This window comes from Acomys russatus, chromosome 1 (genome assembly GCF_903995435.1).
Source record: "Acomys russatus chromosome 1, mAcoRus1.1, whole genome shotgun sequence".
Taxonomy (NCBI): Eukaryota; Metazoa; Chordata; class Mammalia; order Rodentia; family Muridae; genus Acomys; species Acomys russatus.
The window spans coordinates 67,532,891-67,551,187 of record NC_067137.1 but is presented as its reverse complement, the minus strand read 5'-3'; the positions used below and the strand labels follow the sequence as shown (position 1 = coordinate 67,551,187).

The 18,297-nt window shown below is 38.5% G+C and overlaps 1 protein-coding gene across 3 annotated transcripts; it reads left to right on the top strand.

Annotated features, from left to right (window-relative positions):
* Positions 1–400: 400 nt before the first annotated feature.
* Mbip (MAP3K12 binding inhibitory protein 1) lies at positions 401–17,593 on the top strand. Of its 3 annotated transcripts, none has more exons than XM_051146359.1 (9): positions 401–592; positions 4,075–4,194; positions 5,892–6,107; positions 6,189–6,285; positions 8,655–8,720; positions 8,957–9,109; positions 10,785–10,882; positions 15,619–15,657; positions 17,069–17,590. In XM_051146359.1, the coding sequence occupies exons 1-9, from the start codon at positions 464–466 to the stop codon at positions 17,171–17,173; spliced, it is 1,023 nt and encodes a 340-aa protein (XP_051002316.1). In that variant the 5' UTR covers positions 401–463; the 3' UTR covers positions 17,174–17,590. The 3 variants fall into 3 exon arrangements, with proteins under 3 accessions (XP_051002316.1, XP_051002309.1, XP_051002324.1); XM_051146352.1 differs by having other exon boundaries at positions 17,066–17,588; XM_051146367.1 differs by lacking the exon at positions 10,785–10,882 and having other exon boundaries at positions 17,066–17,593.
* Positions 17,594–18,297: the final 704 nt, after the last annotated feature.

The window sequence follows — 18,297 nt, the reverse complement described above, 5'->3', positions numbered from 1 at the left end:
AAAATACTCTATCCAGTTACGACAGGAATTTCCCAGCACTTAGAAACGTGAGCACCGCTCCATCGCTGACCCGCAATCTTTTTCCAAGACAACTCCACGCCGCCATGTTAACATTTTGAATTTTAGTAGCGGGACTCAAATTCTAACACTTAACAGTAAGGCTCTGCCAGACTTCTCAGGGAGCATCTAAGATCCAAGGTCGGTTTCTAAGCCACGGCATCACCGAACAGAGGTCCCTCCTCGCACTAGACAGCCTTCACACACACACACACAGTCTTTCCAAGCACAGATATTCTTGCTCTTGATTGGTCTTTGTGCCGGTCTGTCACACAAAGAAGGTGGGGCCTAGCCTCAGCTCTAAATAAGACGCTGTGGTTTACGTCATCTCGACGCGACGAGTTCCGCGAGGGAGGGGCGGGAGTGAACCCTCTTCGCGGTGGTTAGGGGCTGATGTGAAGGTGTCATGGCTGCTGCTGCGGAGCATAGTTCCTCAAGCAGCAGCGAGAGAAACCCAGAGCGAAGCTCCAGCCTCCTCCTCACCCGGGAGGTCCTCTGCGAAATCTTTCGCTCCTTGCACACCCTGACAGGACAGGTAAGTGGAGGTGCGTCGGGGGCGGGTGGGGTGGGGAGCATCTGGGTCTTGTCCCCCCCAAGTCCCCTTGGAGTCGGGGGTCGCGGACCCCTCTGGCATGGTGTATGCCGCTGGGATGCCGAGGCTCGGCTGTCGCCGGAGGAACCCGGGCCCAGCTGCACACTCGATGGCCAAGCCTGAGAACCAAGGTCTAGGGGAAAAAATGGGGTCCTGGCGCCGAAATCTTGCATAAAATTAATGCATAAAAAATGATAGTTAAGGAGGCTCCTGGCGCTTGTGGTCATTTTGCTTCCAGTGTTTTTATTGTAGAAATTCATTGGTTAATATGGTCTGAAACTTTTCCTAGAGCCGTCTCTACTCTTTAGAGGGTGATTTATTCTGGGTTTTGTTTTCGTTGTTGTTTTTCTCTTATAATTTACTACATCTCTTTTTTTCTTTGAAACGGGGAGGGACGTGTAAGGATTTCTAAAAATATAACTTGTAGTATGCCTGAATTTTAGTGTAAATTGTTGGGTGAGTTATGCGTGGCTAATTCTAACTGCATTACTACTGCCGTGTAACTTAGCTATAGAAATGTCATAGTAAATCTGGATTTTAAAAAGTAGGTTTTCATTAATTTACTGGATGACCATTTATGATATAATGAACCAAACGTTTAATAAGGAATAAAAGTATGTTTGCCAGGTTTTTAAAGTGTTTCGTGTCGACCATGTTTCCTGGTTTTCTTAGTTTGCGTGGGGCTGGTCTAGTGCATGAAATGGACACAGCATACATTTGTGTCAAAGGCAGAAAGGTCCCTGTGAGAATAGGGCATTTACCTGATTTGTGAAGATTATTTTTAAAATCCTTAGTTGGGTGAAGAATTTATCTTGCAAAATGATATTTTAATGGAAAATTAAAACCTTATTTAGTAGCTTATTTTGACTGGCAAACTACTCTGAATTGTACATTCAGTTTGGCGTTAGGAGGCAGTTATTACTGGACTTCTAAAACTTAAAAATTTTAAACTCAGTTGATTAGTAAGAACTTACCAAAATTCTTTCAAAGTCTGAAACTACTTTTCTTATTAACGTTTCAGTGGTAACATCCCAGATCTTTACATAGTTTAAAAGTTAGAGAACTTTTTTGGGATGGATTTGGAACTTAAAGATTTATTCATTCATATTCTAATGTCAAGATGAGAAAATATTCTTGTATATTATGTTTAGAATTTGAGAAAATAATTTAAATTGATAAATGATTTGAACATCTGAAGTATTTTGCATGCTGAAAAATTTCAAAATTATATAATTTTATTTCATAAATTCAAATAGAAAAATGATTAAGTCTTAACTTATGCCACCTGTCAAAATGTTTGGAGAAAATGAGGTTTTTGTAAAATAGTAAAAGAACTTTCATACAAGTGTCAAATATAAGGTTTTTTTAAAAAAAAATCAATTTGACACTATTTTAGTAGGTATATCATTTAGTAATATATAATCAGATGTATGATTTAAGAATGAAAGCCATACATAAGCCTATATAGTTGCCACTGGGGAGTGTGTTGTTTTCTAACAAATTAAAAGGATTTTAGAGATGTAAATTGTAAAATGTCTAAGTTCATCTGAAGTATCATTCAATTATTAGTGCTTTTCAAAAAAAAGTATAAAGTATAAAACTGAATTGTTAAAAAGTATTTTTTCTCCAAATGCAAGGTATACTGATATTAGCCTTTTTCTTCCTTCTCATTGGCCCAAGTTACCAAGCTAAAGATTTATTGTTAGCTTGGGCTTTAAAAATAGTGACGCTTCTACTGAACATGTATAACTGAATAGCCAATGCATTAATGGAAAATGTTGACTGCCTGGTTACTGTCCCAAGAGATATGGGGTAAAAATGCATAGAATTCATATTGTTAAAGGGGAATTTGCTGAATGGATAATTGGATGTATTTGGAGTCATTTTTAAATTACTTTGTGACTTTATTGTTTGGTTTCCATAAACAATCAAGTATCTTGAGTTGCCTTTGAAGGCTTACATAATTCTGCCAAATTGACATGAAAATATGATCCAATCATTAAAATTTCTTTCCTACAGTTAGTTTCTCTAGAGAAGGTGATGCTTTGCTTTGGTTTAAGGTTTGCCTGTTTTTTCCCAAACCATCTAAATTTGCCACAGTCAATTGAAGATCTCTTGGAGGATTGTAAATACATGCTGATGGGTTACTTTCATACATGTTAATGAGTGCACTAGTCTTATTAATTAATCATACTGTTAAATCTCAACTTAGTATAAGTGTGTCTTTGTCAGTATAGCCTCTGTAAATTTTGTACTTCTTTATGTGTGCCACATGTGGACGTCAAACCCTTCTAGTCTCTGTGATGAGCCTCTGTGTCCATCATTTATGCAATAGAGTGCTTAACATCGAACCCGAGAACTCTGGTTCCGTGGACAGTGAGTCGTGTTTCAGTGCTTTATTCTTACAACTCATTAGATTATATTTGAACTCATGAAACATGTATCTTTACTTTGTAGAAAATATGACTAATTTTTAATAAATTATTCTTGCAAAATAAAATATAATTAACTTGTGTCCACTATGGAATGTCCTTTTACAGTGCTATGATTTGTATGTCCTTAGAAAAGTTTATAGGGATTCCTTCACACTGGGCCAAGTGATTGCAGATGGAAGCTTCTCCCTATGACGTTTTGATGGATATTGATTTGAATTTTCTATTCAGATTCTTGGTAGTTTTCTGGGTATAATTTTGTTCTAATAAGTCACCACCTGGTGAGAAATATTCATGTAGTGAGACATATCTTACTAGAAAGTTCTTAGTAAACACACTGGACATCCAGTTCCAGCAGGTTCTTAGACTACTGTGGGAAAGCACTTGTTTTCCAGCTCAACAATTTCATAAGTCATGACTTGATTTTTATCTGAAGTAGTTACTGCCATCTAGCCCTATGTGTGAATAATCTTAAGTTTTAAATTGGTTAAATTTGAAAACAGTGTGAACGAGAAGATATCAAGGTAATGCCATATTTTAGACATGTGCTTGTGTGATATGTAACAATGAGATTGCATTTCCTGGAGCTTCACGGTTGATCTTCCAATGCTGAATGCTTAGTTGGAATTAGTTGGCTTCTGACTAGGGCACACCTATTTTTGGTCACCTTCCAAAGGTATTTTAGATACCAGAGTATGAAAAGAAGTTCCATCTTTCTATCTCTCATGGACGGCTTCTTCTCAAACATGGCCCCATTATACACATACAGGAACAGAATTAGAATAATAAAACATGCTTTTATTTTTTTCAAAGCTGCACCCTTTTGGCTTTTTAAAATGGCAACTAGGTAAAGCATTTTATTATGTCATTGAAACAGTAACTTTGAGCAAAATCAGCATGCATTACTCCATAGAAATCTTATTTTTGTGATAATCCCAGATATACACCTTAATCGTGTAATTTTTGTCATGTTGCTGGTTTGCCTCTTTGAAGCTTAACCTCAGAGATGATGTGGTGAAAATTACAATCGATTGGAACAGGCTCCAGAGCCTCTCAGCATCTCAGCCTGCATTGCTCCTTACTGCACTTGAGCAACACGTTTTGTACTTACAGGTAAATTTCATATTAGAAATGTTTACTGGATATTGAAAATAGAAATTAATTAAGTTAAATTAGCTGGAGTATTTTTCAGTTCTACCTCAACACTCTGTTAATATTTGTTAATAAAAGGTTACTTAAATCCATATTGAGTTTAGGTCTGCTAATTTCACTAGTGATCGGGATAGTTATGAGAATATAGCCCACTAGGCCAATGTGGTTATGAGACTGAATAAATGCAATTCTATTCAATTCTAGGCTTTGCTGAAAATTCAATACAGTTCATCTATGGTGGGTTATAATTAAGCAATAAGACACGGCAGGTGTGAGTCATGCTATGATAATGATTCCATGCCTTGGGTGAGTTTGGAGGCTCATGGAGTGCTTTCAGTGGTTCAAGAAGTGGCATTATCCCAGCATGACACATCCTGGAGTGTCTATTGCAATTAAACAGTTTCAGCATAGTTTTAAAAAGAAAGTAATTTCTGTGACATTAATGTTTCATCTTAGTGAGTAACCAGTCACTATTTCGCCTTAATAATTTGAAATAATTTATCCTTGATATTGGAAGTCAATATTGAATTATTTATAATGGTATTGTTATATTTTTTTAATATTTCAGTTTGAGAAATGAACAGTATTATAGCCTTGCTGGCTGTTGTTGAACAGCTCTGCAAACGTAATTGATGTGAGTTGGAGGTTTTCTCTAATTAGAGTGAAATGTGAAGCATCAGGGATAAGCAGAGCTGTTTTTCCTGGTCACTTTACTATGTCTAAGATGTTATAAGATTTCAGAAGAGTACTTGGCATAGCAAACAATAGAGGCAAAATTGTATGAAAGGTGATCGGGATGTTGTTTAGAAATAATGTGTTAATTTTCAGGCCTGCGTTCATTCAGGGAATGTTTAACTGTGTTTTGTGATAAAAATAACAGTTAACACTGTTTAAAGGGCAAGTGATGAGCTATAGAACTCAAACGTGGACTGTGTCGGGGTGGAAATGACTAGGAAAAATGGAAACAAGTGAATTCCCATTATGAAGATGCTTTAAAAAAAAAAAACACTCTAGTTAGAGTGATCTGTTTCCAGCTAGGGGGTCTTTGTAGCATGTTTTGTTTTGTTTGTTTTGTTTCTTTTTTTCTTCTCCCTTTGTGCATTTTCCTTTGTAAAATTCCATTTCATGACCCAATAAGATATGTTGCTATGTCAGGAAAGGCTGCATGTTCACTCAATGTAACACCTATACACTCATACATGCTCTCTCATTCATTTTGGCCAACTATACTTTGAAGTGGAGAATCTCCAGCAGTACAGTGAAAATGCCGGGCTTTGCTGAGTGAGCACTGCTCTCCTGCTAAGCCTAGTGTTCTGAATGACATGCTAATTAAGAGGCATCCATCCAGGCCAGAGACTGAAGGCTGTGATTTGGCACAAAATAAAAGATGAGTGACAGAATGATTTCCTCAAAGAAAGATTTAAATTTCTTCAGGTTTTCTTTCTTTTCTTCTTTTTTAAAAATAAATTTACAGCAAGTGATAAGGGCCACAGTAGTAGAAAGCAGCAAACACATGTGGTCAGACCTGTATATTCTTGTGTGCCAGCTTCTTATATTTAATAACTGATAATATTCATTTACCTGTTGACAGTTTATATAAATATATCACTAACTTAGATTAGTTTGAACCTGAACAGATGTTACTGTGTTCTTTTCAGCCTTTTTTAGCAAAACTTCAGTCTTTAATTAAAGAGAATTCAACTACTATTGATGAGATAAGACAGACAGAAACCAAGAGTGAACTAAGTGGCCAGCATCCCATTGGAGACATTCAAGATGAAGGAAAGCTCGAAGATTGTGACTTAGGAGACGTAAAAAAGGCACAAGTCCATTTTGATCCAGAAGTAGTTCAGATAAAGGCTGGAAAAGCAGAAGTAAGTTTGAGATGGTACAGGGATGGGGGTGGGGGTGGCTACTTTTAAAAGTTAGATTGTTAAAATGCTTGTTGTTTGTAGATTGATAGGCGAATATCTGCATTCATTGAACGGAAACAAGCTGAAATCAATGAAAACAACGTCAGGGAATTTTGCAATGTTATTGATTGTAATCAAGGTAACCAGAAGTTTGGTTGTTTTGTTTTGTTTTGTTTTGTTTTAATTGGATTTTAAACATTTTGATAACTACTGTAATATTATTTTTTAAATGAGTAACATTAAGAACAAGATCCAATTTTACAGGCTTTTAGTTGGCTGTTGAGGCAATAGCCTTTTCTTCTATTTAGTAATGGGCTATGATGGTTATGAAAAAAGTGACAGCTAAACTATGGAGTCAAATGTTTACCACAGGTACAATAAGACGACAGGTCCTTTAGGAAATGAAGGTAGAAAGAATGTTGGGTGGCAGGATTGTTCAGACTGGCTGTCAGGAGAGAACAAACCAATAAGAACTTCAGGTCTGTAAATGTACCTGTGAAATTATGTTAATTCTGTGACCTGAGTAAAGGTAGTAGCATTCCTCAAGAGGGAGCAGTTCTCTCTTTACGCCTTAGTTTCATCATGGGTGTACCCAGCTTGCCATGAAGACCTGTGGAACCCTAGGCTTTTCCTTTTTCATCATGCATACCTTTGCTGTTTCTCATCAGTCTCCTCTCACTCTTCACTTGGCGCTACAGTGTGTTTTCAGTTCTGCAGTGTACCTACAGAACTCCATATGCTGTGTGGCATTGCCACAGACCATATTTAGGTATCCTCGAAATAGTCAGTGTAAGTAGTTCTTAGAAAAAAATTGTGGAGGGAAGTTTGTAATTGAGCTGAATTTTTTTCTTACTGCCTTTAATATCTCTTGGCTAAGAATTATAAACACGGAATTGTCAGTTGAACCTGGAAGTGACTCCTGATCATATTGATGCAATGATGCTCTTAGCCTATTATCGCGGGCTCACTCTGGGTTCTAAATTTAACTGTTTCTACTGCTAACTTCTGAGTATCTCTAGTTTAGCTTTTTAGAACAGGTGGAATACCCACAAAATCTCAGGTACAGCAATCCAGTTGCACACACCTCAAGAGAAAGGGTCTGTTGAGAGCAAGTGCCTGTGTCATTAATGTTATTCCTCTGTTCTTCCTGCTAACTCTATTATTATAAACCACCAGGGGATAGAAACTGACAAGAACTGAAATGCTCAGCAGGATTCCTTGGTCCATTCAATCCCTTGCTGGCTCAGAGCAGTGCTAGCAAGGATTGCTGTGGAGAGCAACTGGCACTCACACATTCACTGTCCCCACACCGACCTGCACTTCTCACTGACGGTCTATGCATTTGGAATATAGCCCTGGAATAGATTATATCTTTTCTTTTTTAAACCCCTCGGCCAATGAAAAGATAGAATAAAGAAGTGTAAGCCTCTAAAATATATTTTGAGGTGTTTCCAAGGAAAAGAAAGTGAGTTTGTTTAATCTTTAAATAATTTATTAAGTGGATTTGCGGTTTTATTTACTGTTTGACTTATCACAGATCTTTTAAACTTAAGCTTAAAAATACATTTTAAAATATTAGTTGGTCTAAGAAAAAATTAATTTTTAAAAATCAGATTTTATAGAATAACAAAGGACTTTCAACTCATTATACACCCATTTTTTACAAAATAATTATGGGAGTTTAATAGAAAATTACTGCCAATGTATGACTTTACTATTACTTTAAGCATTAGTATATATTTCTATATGTTACTGTATTATATAATATATATAATTAATAGTTTAGATTAATATTAACATATTTCTATTTTCTTTCCTTATAGTTTATTTATTAAGACATAATTTGAAAGAAATTGTAGTTTTCACCTTGGTAAAAGTATTGGAAAATTTTTCACAACATATTTTTCCTAAAATTACAGTTTTTAAAAAATAGGATTGAAAGGAGCAGATGCCTTTTTTGATTAGGAAGTTTTTAAATGAACATGGGCAATCTAGTCACAGAGGGAAAGTATGTGTTGTACTTGAGGCTCAGTGTGTATGTGCTTGAGACTTCAGGGTCTATTTTTAAATTTGGAGTTCTAAAATAAAAACTTAGAAATATACAGCCAATTCCTCTGTTAGAGATTCACTAATTTGGTAATGACAAGTATGCTGGAAATTGTTTAAGATAATTTGGTAAATTGGGGTCTCTGTTTATATAACAGAGTTAGAATATGGTGCTATGTAATATATGAATTATTGTCTCCAAAGGCCAATGCTTTTTAGTAATAGCTAATTTTCATTAAAAATTATCTTAAGTTATGTCACTTAATGGTAATGATTTTTCTATATGTAAATCTGAACATTAAATAAAAATTTTATATGTGATTCAATTCAGAGGATAAAAATCACCCAAACTATTCTTTGTGTTACTCTTATGAGTAAAATATGAATTATTAGAAGTTTATCATAATCTCATCCTTTGTAATTAAGACTAATTTAAACTAAATTTATCCAAATTCTCCATAGAAAATAGTTGTGCAAGAACTGATGCCATCTTTACTCCTTATCCTGGATTTAAAAGTCACGTAAAGGGTGAGTAGCCACCAGGTAACTCCTTCACCACTGGCAGAAACTTGTCATAGCTTCTTCACACAGGGACAGGAGTGCCGTCCCACCTAACCTCTATTCTAGAACAACACTGCCTTTCTTCCTCTTCTGAGCTCGTGGTTGGGGGCCGTTATGGAAAGAATATCAAGTACTGTTAAGGAGAGAGAATATTTTGCTCTTGAAACATAAACTTACATAGGCTTACAAGTTTCTAAACTTAGTTTCTAGAGTTGTGAATACATATGGACCACAGACCAGACCTGAAGGAATTGCAGGGTCAGGTCACAAACCTACGGGCACGCTGCGAGATTGTGGTAATCAGGCCGTGGAAGAACGACTCCAGAATATTGAGGCTCACTTGCGACTGCAGACAGGTAAGTAGAGAGTTTGGGGATATTCTGTAATGTGTCTGTGCAAGTCTTCAGGAAATTAGCCTCATTTAGCTTTCAGATTTTCCTTGAACATTCATTGTAAAGCCTACATTCTAGGTGCATGAAATAGTCGCTACTGTCGAGGAGTCTAGAAAGTTCTTGGTGCTTATGCTTCTTCTCCTTACGTTCTTGTGACTTTCTAAACTAGGAAACGAATTCCAAATAGATTCTCTTAACCCCAGTTTATTGAAGTTACCACAGAAAGTGAACACAGTGTTTTACAATGGCTAATTTTAGAACTTGTATGAGCACCTCTAATTATTATTAGCCACTCTTCCAACTACAAAATACGGATAAATGTGGTTCTGTCCTCAGTGTTCTTAGGGACAATAGACATATAAATGAATAAGTGCCATAGGAAAAGATGAACCCATATTTACTGAACAGTACTGTTAGTCACTGTGAAAGTGTCATGCCTATGTCAACTTGGTGTTTACCAATACTCTGTGGAGGTGCTGGTGCTGTCACCATCAGAAAGGTAGTGAGACTGAAGTTCAGAGAGCTCAAGCAGCTTGCCCAGGTTATTACAGTAAGGGACAACTGGAAAGCAGGCACAGACCTTGTCCGTTTAGTTACCTTGTTCTCCATTCTCCTCCTAAATGTCCCTACATGTTTGCACTTCCCCTCCACAACTACTGCTGAACATGAAGCCTCTGTAATCTGTCTTGGGGTGATAGATCTGTTTGTTCACTTCTTCTAGGTCATTTTCACCCTGTGGCCAAATTGCAGTTTTTCAAACTCATATCTGAACTTGTTTCTACCCAACTAAAAATTATTTAATAGTTCTCTGTAGCTCTCATGCACATAGCAGACTCACTGCTTACCCAGAGACCCTGTGGTGTTCTACACCAGGTGGACTGCAGTGCTGATGCTTGGAAGAGTAGAAAGAGTCTGAATAGAATAATGATGTTGGTATTCAAATATCTCTAATACACCTTGCTCTTCTCCAAAAAACTTTAGTTGAGAATTATGGGAAAAGCTCCTTTAAACATTATTCTAGGTCAAATGAGAAAATATACCGTGCTAGGAGAAATAGAAGTTGAAGAAAATGCTAAGACATAACACAGCCATCAGATGGAACTTGTCACTGCAGTATTTTTCCTTCTAAGTAACTACCAACATCTATTAGAAACACTAATTTTCCTATACAGAAACCATTCAGTGTCTCACAAAATGAATTTCACAAAACACTTGGTAGCAATATGGGAAACACATGCAATAGTTGGAAAGCGGACGTCTGTAGTTCGTCTCATAGAGTGCAGAGTGAAACTGAGCGCAGGGTGAAACCATGAGCTGAGGATTTCAACTGATTTTTTCCTTCATTGGCTTATTTTATTTTTAAGTGTTGTTGTTCTTACATATAAATATATAGCATGGTATTTTAAGAATAAAAATGAGGGCCGGAGAGATGATTCAAAGGTTAAGAGCACTGACTGCTCTTCCAAAGGTCATGAGTTCAATTCCCAGCAACCACATGGTAGGCTCACAGCCATCTATAACAAGATCTGGTTCAGAATGCTGTATACATAATAAATAAATAAATCTTTTTAAAAAAGGAATAAAAATGAAAAGAAAACAGAACTATTAAGATTTCAGTGTTTTTTCCCTGTGAATTTAGGCGGCCCAGTACCAAGAGATATTTATCAGAGAATTAAAAAGCTTGAAGATAAAATCCTTGAATTGGAGGGCATCTCTCCGGAATACTTTCAATCTGTAGTAAGTATTAGCGTTTTTTAAAAAACAAAGTGTTATTTTAAAGATTTTTCATTCTGTAGTAGTATATCCATGGTCCACATGTGAAATACTGTTTTAATCTTAAAGCATAGTACTACAGAGGTGATAACCTGCTTCTTTAGGAATTCTGATTCTGAATACTTTTAAGATGTAGGACGTGTGTCCTTCTCAACTATGGAAATTCTGTCATGCCATCTTCATGGCATAATAGCTCAGCCTGTGGTGGTCCAGCCTGTGGTGGTCCAGCCTGTGGTGGTCCAGCCTGTGGTGGTCCAGCCTGTGGTGGTCTAGCCTATGGTGGTCCAGCCTGTGGTGGTCCAGCCTGTGGTGGTCTAGCCTGTGGTGGTCTAGCCTGTGGTGGTACAGCCTGTGGTGGTCTAGCCTATGGTGGTCCAGCCTGTGGTGGTCCAGCCTGTGGTGGTCCAGCCTGTGGTCGTCGAGCCTGTGGTGGTCTAGCCTATGGTGGTCGAGCCTGTGGCTCTGGAGCTACTATGTTGTGAGATAGCAGATGCTTCCTCTCAGACCTTGTTCTTTGTCTCACTGATCCATCCCTCCAGATTGATTCCCTCAGCTCATAACTAGGTGCATTTCTCACAGCTAAACAGGCCCACCCCTTACACTCACCTGTTCTCTTTACCTTAACACACCTATATCTGTATAATTTCTCCACTCTCTTGTTCATTTGTTCATTTGTTCGTTCATTCATTCTTTAACCCCCTTTCTCACGGACATTAAGAAACTGTTTTCCTAATAAGTATCTTCTTTGGCACATCAGTGTTCAGACAACTCTGAGCTACCTCTGCTTCCCAGCGTCTTCTGATGGGGTACTTCTCCTTTCTCATGTTTGTGTCATTGTGTGTGTTGTTTGAGTTTTGAGATTCTCACTCTGTAAGCCCATAGCTGAGGCAAGGCTTGAGCTCTGAAGCCTCCTGCTTCAGCTTCCTTCCTAAGTCTACTAACTACCCATCAGCCATGCCCCACCCGTATTTACCCATTCACTTGATGCCTAGCCCATTCTCTGTGTTTCAAGAGAGATTCAAAAGAGAGCAAGAAACAGATGTGGAGCAGCCAGGTGTGGTGGCCTTTAATCCCACCATGCAAGAGGCAGAGGCAGGCAGATCTCTGAGTTTGAGGCCAGCCTGGTTTACAAAGTGAGTTCCACCACAGCCAGGGCTACAAAGAGAAACCTTGTCTCAAAACAAACAAACAAACAAACAAAAAACAAATGAAAACAAAAAAAAGTAAGAGAAACATGTGGAAACATAAGCAATAAGTTCTCTACTGTGAGCAAATTGCTGTGGGAACATAGTGCGGTATGTGCATCCACTGTCTTTCAGTCCGGTTATGTAAAATTCATCTTTAGAAATGCTCATAAGGACTGCAGCTTTAAGTACACAAGTAAGCTGCAGTTTTAAAAGCTTTAAATCACTATGTTAAAACATTCCCATGGTTAAGGGTCAGATTTTTAGGACAATTAGATTAAAAGATGCAACACATAGTGATACCTTTCATAATTTTTTACTTTCTGTAATAGCTTATGAGTAGTTTATTTTTCCATAAATGAGAAGAACTTTAGTTCTCATTTTGTTCTGTGGATCAAGTATACTTTTTTTCTTTCTGTTAATGTTCACCTTTTCCTATGATGTACTATAATGTTACCCATAGTAACCAACCTCTATCCAGTTTCTAGAAGCTTCTCCAAGTTTAGAATTCATCTATATGTGCATCTATATAAAAATTTTCCAATTAAAATCTTTTCATAGTTCTGAAATTCAAATTCTAGCAAAAGATTAATCCTTAAGACACATAAAGGCTCAATGTTCCCTTGTGTCCCAAGGAAAGAAGCTAAAGGAATACAGTGCACGGTTTTTCTGTTCACTTTGAGGGCTAAGTGTGAAAATTATGCCGTTACTCTGTGGGGAGAACTGGGGCATACGGGCTTCTCAGTTCCTCGGTGTGACGCTAACCCTCGGAGTTTGCTTTGCTCCAGATGAGGTGTGTGGCTCCTAGAGAGGACTCGCTCTGTTATGGAACATCTTTCCCTTTGGCTTTGTGCCTATCTGTGCATAGGTCTAGAGGTCAGAGTTAGTCTGAATGTTCAACCTTTGCACTTCTGTGCTGTTAACCTGCATGTCATTTAATAGTAATAATCTGTAGGATGTCTTCCATTTAGAGACATAATTTTAAAGATCTGGAAATCTTTTTTCCACAAAGCACCACTTTATCCCAATGTGTTATCAGCTCTCCTTTTCTGAAGGCTTAACTCACTTGGCTGATGTCTGTCTGTTTCTGATTCTTCTTTCCAATGCGGCTCTGTGTGGAGTCAGTAAGCCTCATGTCTTGGAGTGTCACAGAGTTTTCACTTGCTGATGTTTCAGCCAGCTTCTCAACACAGACTATCTCAACTGCCTCAAGTATAGGTCACATAATTTAGTAACTTATTTGCTCCTTCTGTCTTCACACTCTCCTCTACTTACAAACTCACATTCCCTTTAACAAGATCACCCCCTCCAGATCTTCTTATTCTGTCAGTGACAGAATCATGTTACTAACCAGAAACTGGACTTTTCCCATGCAAGTACTAACCGGGCCTAACCCTGCTTAGCTTCCGAGATCAGATGCATTCAGGGTGTTATGGCCATAGACGAAACTAGACTATTCCTTGCTCTCTTCCCACATCCAGTCATCAACCATTGGCCGTTTTTCTCTCTTCTGTTTCCTTCCTCTCCTGTGTTCATCTCAGGACCTTCCTGCAACCCTAAGCTAGTACAGCACTGCCTCCTCTCTCCTCAATCTTAGTTGATTTCCTGTTGCTAAAATATAATATTTCCAAATACTGTTTCCACAAGTCACTTCCCTGCCAACGGCCTTAGCTGCCTTAGCACATAGGTTCGTTGTCCATAGATAGGATCATCTTTCACTGGCTTTCTAAGCTTAGCTGTAAATTACCTGCTAGCATAAAATAGAGTGAAGAGGCATTTGTGGATTGTCTGTGTGTGGCTGTTTTTGCTGGTGTGTTGTACTCCTAAGTATTTTCTCTAAAGTGTCAAACTTTGTTAAAATTTTTACCTTTATACTCAGATATCCTTATACCTAAAAAACAAACAAACAAACAAAAAAAACCCACTATATATGGTATATATAAATGTTCTTGTCAAGTATTATGTTCAAACATTGTTCAAACATTGATCCACTGTGTTCTTACTCTCATTATAGAATTTTAAATTTTTGTTCCATGATAATGATCTGATTATTTGTGGCGCAAAGCTCGTGATATCCCATTGTTTAAGCTATTGTGGTCACAAGAGAAAGTGGTTCAATGAGTATCTAAAAAGCCACTTTTTAGGAAGGTCAGAGTCCAAACAGAGGACATTGTGAAGTTAAGCTCCACCTGTCCATGTGCCCCACCACAGGCCTAGCACGGCGTGGCAGAGAAAGGCGCATGCTTACCTGGGCTCTATCAGCCCAAGTCTAAGAATTCTAGCACTTAAGACAGCTATTTAACGTACTTGCTCATATAAGGTATACTTAGGTGGTATTTGGGCCAGCTTTTGACATGAAAGAAAATGTGCATTTTAATTTCTTCTAAATCTTTGTGATCATATTTGTTCATTGAAAATTCTGCAAAGTACATTCATCATTGTTTTTGTTTTGGGAGTTTGTTTGATTGATTGGTTTGGTTTGGGTTTTGGTCAGACATGTTCATTTATTAATTTGCCACCCAGTGATTCTGATGTTGTAAAAGTAAGGAAAGTATAAAAATGATTCATTAGATCACGGTTCAAAATGCTGAGTAGTTTGTCACTCTGAGTCCTGTCAGCTTGACAAGAATCTACCATTCAGGCAAACACACACACCACCAGGGAGTGAGCCTAGGGCCTCCACATGCTGAGCAAGTGTTTCAGCACTGTGCCATGTCTGTAGCCCAACTTCAAGAAATAGGAATTCAAACCAACTCAAATAATATGGAAATTATAGAACAATGAGGATAGTTTTCAGGGCTGATCAAGTGGCAAAGTCATGACTGAAGAGGACCTGATTCCTGCTGCTCTTGCCTCCGTCTGCTGCTGGCTTCTTCCATTGGTACATGGCAAGGTTGCTATAAACTTTTAGGTATTTTGTCTACATAAAGCAGTGGCCCAGAGAAACCGTTGTTTTCTCACAAAAGAAGTTTGTGGAAGATTTCCTTTTAATCCCCAGCAGACTCTCTTTACTCACTGGCTGCTGGTGGGACATGTGCATGTCAGTTTCTAAGCAAGAGCCTCGAGTCACACAGAGTGCATAAAGAGTGGTTGGCTTAGACAGACGCAGTGCCTTTGATATTAAAACTGTCTGTTTGCACACATGCATGTGTTGTGTGTGCTTGCCTTAGTCCAGTACGACTACCCTTTGCCTCTGTCGGTTCTCACTTCTCTTGGTCAGTTTCCCAGAGTGGGAAGGTTCTTTTAAAAGAAACTAAGTAGAAAATCCCACAAGCACCTCTTTCTGCACTGACTAGACTCAGGGAAGTAGGTATTTGCCAGAGAGCTCGCTGTTACACTTTATATATTATGTCACAGCGCCCGCCTCTGTGGGGTAACATCTTAGACAATGCCTCAAAAATATGGAGCTCTGCTTGGGGTTTCCAAAGGCTTTCCTTGTGTTGCAGAGTCTTCTATGAGGGAAGTAATGCTGATGATGATTTCTAAACATTGATTGTTTTGTTACTTTTAAACTAGAACTTTTCTGGAAAAAGAAGAAAAGTCCAGCCACCTCAAGTAAGTCATTTTGTCTTATTTTGGACTTTTGAAATAGGTTGACGGGTTTATACCTTATTAATAAATATGTCCACTCCGGATGCTTTAGGCCATGTGCTGGCAGACGTTAGGTTGAATTAGGGAAGTAGTTTTATTTTAAGACCATAGAATGATGCCAACAGGTTAAGTAAATATGAAAATCTTTGCCTTGTTTTTAATGGAATAGTTATATTAGAAAACACTTAAATGCTCAAATAACTTTAGTGTCCTCCCAATTTCCCTTTTAATGAGCATTACTGGTTGGCAGAATCTAAGTCAAAAAGAAGGTGACTTGGTGTCTAGGGAGATGGCTTAGTGGGCAGAGTGCTTATAGCACACTCGAGAAGACCTGAGTTCTGATCCCTGACACCCACATCAAAAGCAAGGCACAGTGGCCAGGTCTGTTACCTCAGCACTGGAGACAGGGGCTTACTGCCAGCCTGTCTAGCCAGGCGGTGAGCTCTGGGTTCCTTCAGAGACCCACTCTCAGAAAGTACAATGGGGAACAATTGAGGAAGACACTCAGTGTCAGTCTCTGTCTCCATGGGCATGTGTATCCACAAACACACACTCGCTGCCCCCTCAACACACATAAAGGCTAATTGCAGCTTAGTTCTCTCTCTAAAGTACTTTATTAGTTGAATTTGAAATAGTACGATTTTGCCAACCTTAGTGACATAAATTAAAGTTGAGGAAAACTTAAAAATGTTGCTATATTTTTAAATAGTATGTTGCTGCTAGATGTGGTGGTATATAGCTGTAGTTGCACTGCTCTGGAGGATGACATGACAGGGTCAAAAGTTCAAGGACAACCTGAACTATATAGTGAGGCCCCTTCTCAGCAACCCGTATTCCTCAGTAGCTAATTACATATTTACTGTAAAATTTTGAGTCAGTTTTTGAGCGCAGCCTGTTTCCAGATATTGTTGGTCCTCAGAAGGAGAGTTCTAGGTATTGTAGGCATTTAAGCTAATCCTTCAGTGTTAGGGATTTTGCTACAAATTGTGAGCTCACAGGGTTTTTGTTTTTCCCAAAGCTTTTATTGGCCTTTCAAAGCACAAAGACTCCAGGAAAGCTTTGTCGTTAGGAAATAGAAGCAGGTCAGCATTGCACTGTTTCTGTCTGCATTTGTTCTGTGTTGCTGGCATGGAATCCAGGGCCTCACACAGGCCAAGCAAGTGTCCTGTGCTGAGCCATATGGTCACAGCCCATAAGAAACAGAAATTTGTTACTTTATGTCTTTAAACTGTGGCACAGCCACCCTACACAGCTGTCAGTGTCATGGTTATCACACAGTAACAGGCTGCTGAGTGGTTAGGTATTTGCAGTTCACTAAGCACTTGATCTGCCGTAAGAAACTTAAGTCTTACTCAGCAATTTGTGTTTCTAGCAGAACTATTCACTGGCTGAACTGGATGAGAAAATCAGTGCCCTCAAACGAGCCCTGCTCAGAAAATCAAGAGAAGCAGAACCCACGGCAACTCACCACCTCCCGTGAGAACTGCTCTCATCACATGCTCTCCTGTAAGATGTATGTGCGTGTAACTACATGTGTTTAACTATTTGCAGCATATTTATCAACATAAGCATTTCTGTAAAGTCAAGGTTTATTTTTGCATGAGTCTGGCTTTCAGCAAATAGTCACGTACTCCAGTGTTCGGAGGTGTTGCAACCCTGCACATAGCACTGTTGGGATTCTTTCCTTCTGTTTTAAAGGAGGCATTTTGGATATTGAAAAACTTAAATTGCTGGACCACCAGAGATTATTATTTTAATAGTGGTATTTAAAAGGACTTTATATTTGTAACATTAATTAACCAGTTTTTTAGTTTATCTTAGTACTTTGTACATAGTGGACATTTAACAAACAGTTATTGACAATAAAATAAAATAAAAATCAACAAATGCATGTGTATAAATTTTTTTCTCATGTCTTTCTTATTGTAAATAAACACTTGACCAGTTTTATCACTCTGGCTGTGTGGCCTTGAGAAGCTTAATCTCTGTGTGCCCTGATTTGCTGATTTGTAAAGAGGAATGACAGGAGAGCCTATTTCATCGATGGCTGTGAGGACAGTGCGCTGAACGGTGTCCCGGAGGAATGATATAGTAAGTGTTAGCGTTGATATGTGACCACATGCATCTTTGGGCAGTAATAAACCAGCACAGGGAAGTGCCATTGCCTCAGCTGGAAACATGTGAAGATACAGCTGCAGTTATGCCCTGGACCACTTGTAAATAAGGCGAGGTTAAAACAAGGGTGGGGAATCTAGACCCTGACTGGAGGAGGAAGTGTGACTAACATCACCGGCTTCCGAGCGTCGTGGCCAGTGAGTCTGACTAACTACGCTGCTCTCCCCTGCTGTGTATGCCTTTTCCCTGCTTGTTCTTTCTTTACTACCTGTAATTATTTATGCAGTCGAGATATGCTCTCTACTGACTGGTCTTTCCAGCCCGCTCTCCTTGAAGAGTAATAAAACCTCTACATTTTTGTTTCCCCCTCGTGAACTGATATGGTAGTTCTGTCTCTATAACTTCACCTTCCTCTAATTATCTTTGATTGGCCTTAGTGCACTCTGAGCCCAACTCTCAGAACCTCAGCTCCAAGAACCACTGTTGACT